This window comes from Oncorhynchus gorbuscha, linkage group LG05 (assembly GCF_021184085.1).
Source record: "Oncorhynchus gorbuscha isolate QuinsamMale2020 ecotype Even-year linkage group LG05, OgorEven_v1.0, whole genome shotgun sequence".
In the NCBI taxonomy this organism is placed as follows: Eukaryota; Metazoa; Chordata; class Actinopteri; order Salmoniformes; family Salmonidae; genus Oncorhynchus; species Oncorhynchus gorbuscha.
Genome location: NC_060177.1, coordinates 89,297,164 through 89,300,594, shown reverse-complemented (window position 1 = coordinate 89,300,594; position 3,431 = coordinate 89,297,164). Strand labels below are relative to the sequence as shown.

Here is a 3,431-nt window from a genome sequence, read left to right as displayed (position 1 = left end):
AAAAGCACTTGACACAATCATGTCAGACTTACGACCTACTTCCTGTAAAGTTACCTACTTCCTGTAAAGTTACCTACTTCCAAGGAGCAAGTGAACTCCTCGTGTTTCAGACACACGTGTAACGAATGTCGTCGGGATAAGGAGAAGGTGAGGACCAAGGTGCAGCGTTCTACGTGTTCATCTTTATTTATGAATGGAACACTGAATGAAAAAAAACAACAAAAGAGAATGAACGAAACCGAAACAGTTCTGTCTGGTACAGAATACAAAAACAGAAAACAACTACCCATCAACACAGGTGGGAACAGAGTACCTAAGTTTGGTGTCCAAACAGAGGCAACAATTGACAGCTGCCTCTGATTGGGAACCATACCAGGCCAAACACAGAAATACAACACACAGAACAAAACAGAATGAAAAGCATAGAATTCCCACCTCAACTCACGCCCTGACCAAACCAAAATAGAGACATAAAAAAATAACTAAGGTCAGGACGTGTCAGCATGTATATCTCAGCAAACTAAACTCTCGTGAGATAAACTCAGCTATTTGTGTTGCTATTTAAGTTCACACAACACTGTTTTTCAAATTCAACTCAAACCGAGGAAGAAAAAAACCATTGGGTTAGTGGAGTATTTGATGTCAGCTCAACAATTTCCCCATTTTAAATCCAGCCAATAAGGATATTGCTACATGGACTTTTTCTAAGTAACTTTTTCCTCTAAACAGTGTATATATATATTTTTTATTGTATATTTGTCATTCATGTATAGCATCTTAATGCTTTTGGGCTGAAATCACAAACTAATTAGAATAGAATATATATCTCAGTAACTGTAATTGCCAAAATATTAACATGATTGAATGTAGATAGTTTTTACTGTTTTATTCTAGTTGCTGTGGTTTGATTAGGCTACATCAGAGGGATTACACTGTTTGTTTGCTTCTTATAGAGGGAAGTCAGAGACGCCAGAGAGAGAAGGAAGAAGATGGGAGAGGAATGCCCATTGACCATGGCTTCCCATCCAGAGGAAATAGAACGTAAGGTCATTCTTCAACTACTTGTAGTGAATAATAACAAGAACACAGATTCCATTGACTTCATTGTTATGCTCATTAAATTGTTATTTTTGTCGACAGTGAAACACTGGCCAGTGGCTTCCCACCTCAACCCAGGTAAAGTTCATGTCACTGTCACTATATCAATTTGGTCTTCATCTCTAACAACCTAACAAATACCAACACATAACAAATTGAGCTAGTTGAGGTACCTAGGTTGGTCAAAACAAATCTGAATATATGTTTGTGTGAGCATTTAAATAAAAATGTTTCTAGCTAGCTTGGCAAATGCAACCTACTGCTACACAAGAAGAGTCTACAATGGATGTGAAATCAACAAAATCCACACATACGTACTTGTCAGTTAATTTTATATTTTACTTTATTTTATTTTATATCAGTCAAATATTCAAGTAAATGGTGGCCAATCTTGAAAAAAAGGAGGTGTAATCGAGCTGTATTTCCGCACTGTAATACATGAAGCAGGCTGTGCTTGACCCCCATCTGGGAACGGAATGTTTAGAAAGAAGCTAAATATGACATCATCAACCTCTAGAATATACTTGGGAAAAAACAAATGTAGACATTAATAAATGCATTTCTATATCTTTCAAGATGTTTTAAACAATAGCGGAAGAGTATAAAGATGGTGGTGCGGTGGCTTTCGAAACAGTGACCCCTGTCTGTCATTTAGTGTTTATGTACCTCATTAACAACCTCACTGAGTTTCCCTGTTCTCATTTTAGGTCCTCTGAAGACGTTACTCCACAAACTTGGTCTGGAAAAACAATATCCTAATAAACTGACTCTTAGATCTTTGCTTGAGATCAACAAGGACAGCATTTCTGATGACGCTGTTGACTCACTCAAAGCAGTACCACTGTACTTTCTGAGGAAACTATTGATTGTCAATGCAGACTGTAGGAGTTGTACATGTTTACCTGAGGATGAAAGTAGCATAGACCTTTATAGAGATGAGAATCCAGAGAATAATGAGGTAAATCTTCTAGATCTCATCACTGCACTTTTTCTCTGTGCTGACAGTTTCCTGCAGCAGGAAATGGCCCTCAAGATGTCCATGTGCCAGTTTGCTGTGCCACTCCTGCTACCCCCAGGCACTGGCAGTCAGAGCACCCTCATGTTGTGGGCCTTGAGGGCTATCCTTAAAGAGTGGCGCCCACATGCTCTATCAGAGTCAAAAGGGTTTGAGGAAGGTAATATTGTCTTTGAGCAAATACCTTTCATCTCCTTTGTCAGGCTTAAAGACTGTAGCATTTCCAAATCACAGCTCTTGAATCATATCTTTGGCCAACAGATTCACAACATTTTCCCTCACAAAGACATGGATGGAGGGACAGCTCCAAGGATGATCTCAGGTGGCTTGGTAGAGGCTTGCTGGTATCTTCCATGTGGAAAAAGTAATGGTGGTGGATTTCCGGAACCACTAACCGTTGCTAATTTGAGAGGAGATATTTGTGCTTCACAAGCACAATTTAGTTTTCTAACCCAAGTGTCAACAGCCATCTTCATCTTTCTGGACAGTGTTGATGAAGATGAGCGGAAGTTGTTGCTCTCTCTTGGGGACATGGGATCCAAGCTGTTCCTCGTGGTCAATTCCAAAGGAGAGGAGAGCCGTAATGCTGAAACGTCGGTAAATGAGATAATGGAGGCATTCAAACTAAAGTCAAACAATAAATTGATACGGAGAACAAATGCAAACCTTGCAAAATTTTCACATTCGATCAGCAAAGCCATTAACAATATTTTGAAGGAATCTACTTCAAAAATAAGCATAGAAAGCATGTCAAACAAAGCTATCGAGCTGGAGATATCTGTTGATGAATGTAAGACTGAGGCCTCAAAATCAGCAGCTGAGGAGATTGTGAAAGGCATTGGAGACCAGAGCTGTTATGCAGGTGAAGGAGGACCCAAACGCGACTTAACAGAAACAGAGTTTATTAATGCTCAAAACCGAATAACTGAAATCCTCTAGATAGTAGAGGGGAAAACAACTGGAGAAGCGGCCACAGACTGCAGGTCGCTTCGGGTAGGCGCAGGCCGTAGTCAACTGAGACACCTGCTCACACGCAGCGTCTGAAGAAGGCACAAAACACGACAGGACAGGGTGATACACAATCACGGCAAAAAACACGACAGGACAGGGCGAAACGCAATTACAGCATGGAATACAAAACAAGGAACCGATGGAACAGGAACGGATCACAAAGGAATAAATAGGGAGTCTAATCAGGGGAAAGGATCGGGAACAGGTGTGGGAAGACTAAATGATGATTAGGGGAATAGGAACAGCTGGGAGCAGGAACGGAACGACAGAGAGAAGAGAGAGCGAGAGAGTGAAAGGGGGAGGGGGA

At 40.7% G+C, this 3,431-nt stretch overlaps 1 protein-coding gene across 1 annotated transcript in view; it reads left to right on the top strand.

Annotated features, from left to right (window-relative positions):
* Positions 1-957: 957 nt before the first annotated feature.
* Positions 958-3,431, top strand: part of LOC124034959 (up-regulator of cell proliferation-like) — a 63,063-nt gene continuing 60,589 nt past the window's right edge. The window contains exons 1-3 of the mRNA XM_046348350.1: positions 958-1,041; positions 1,141-1,176; positions 1,806-2,975. Coding sequence (XP_046204306.1) covers positions 990-1,041; positions 1,141-1,176; positions 1,806-2,975 — 1,258 coding nt within the window. The 5' untranslated portion in view covers positions 958-989. The remainder of the gene's footprint in view (positions 1,042-1,140; positions 1,177-1,805; positions 2,976-3,431) is intronic.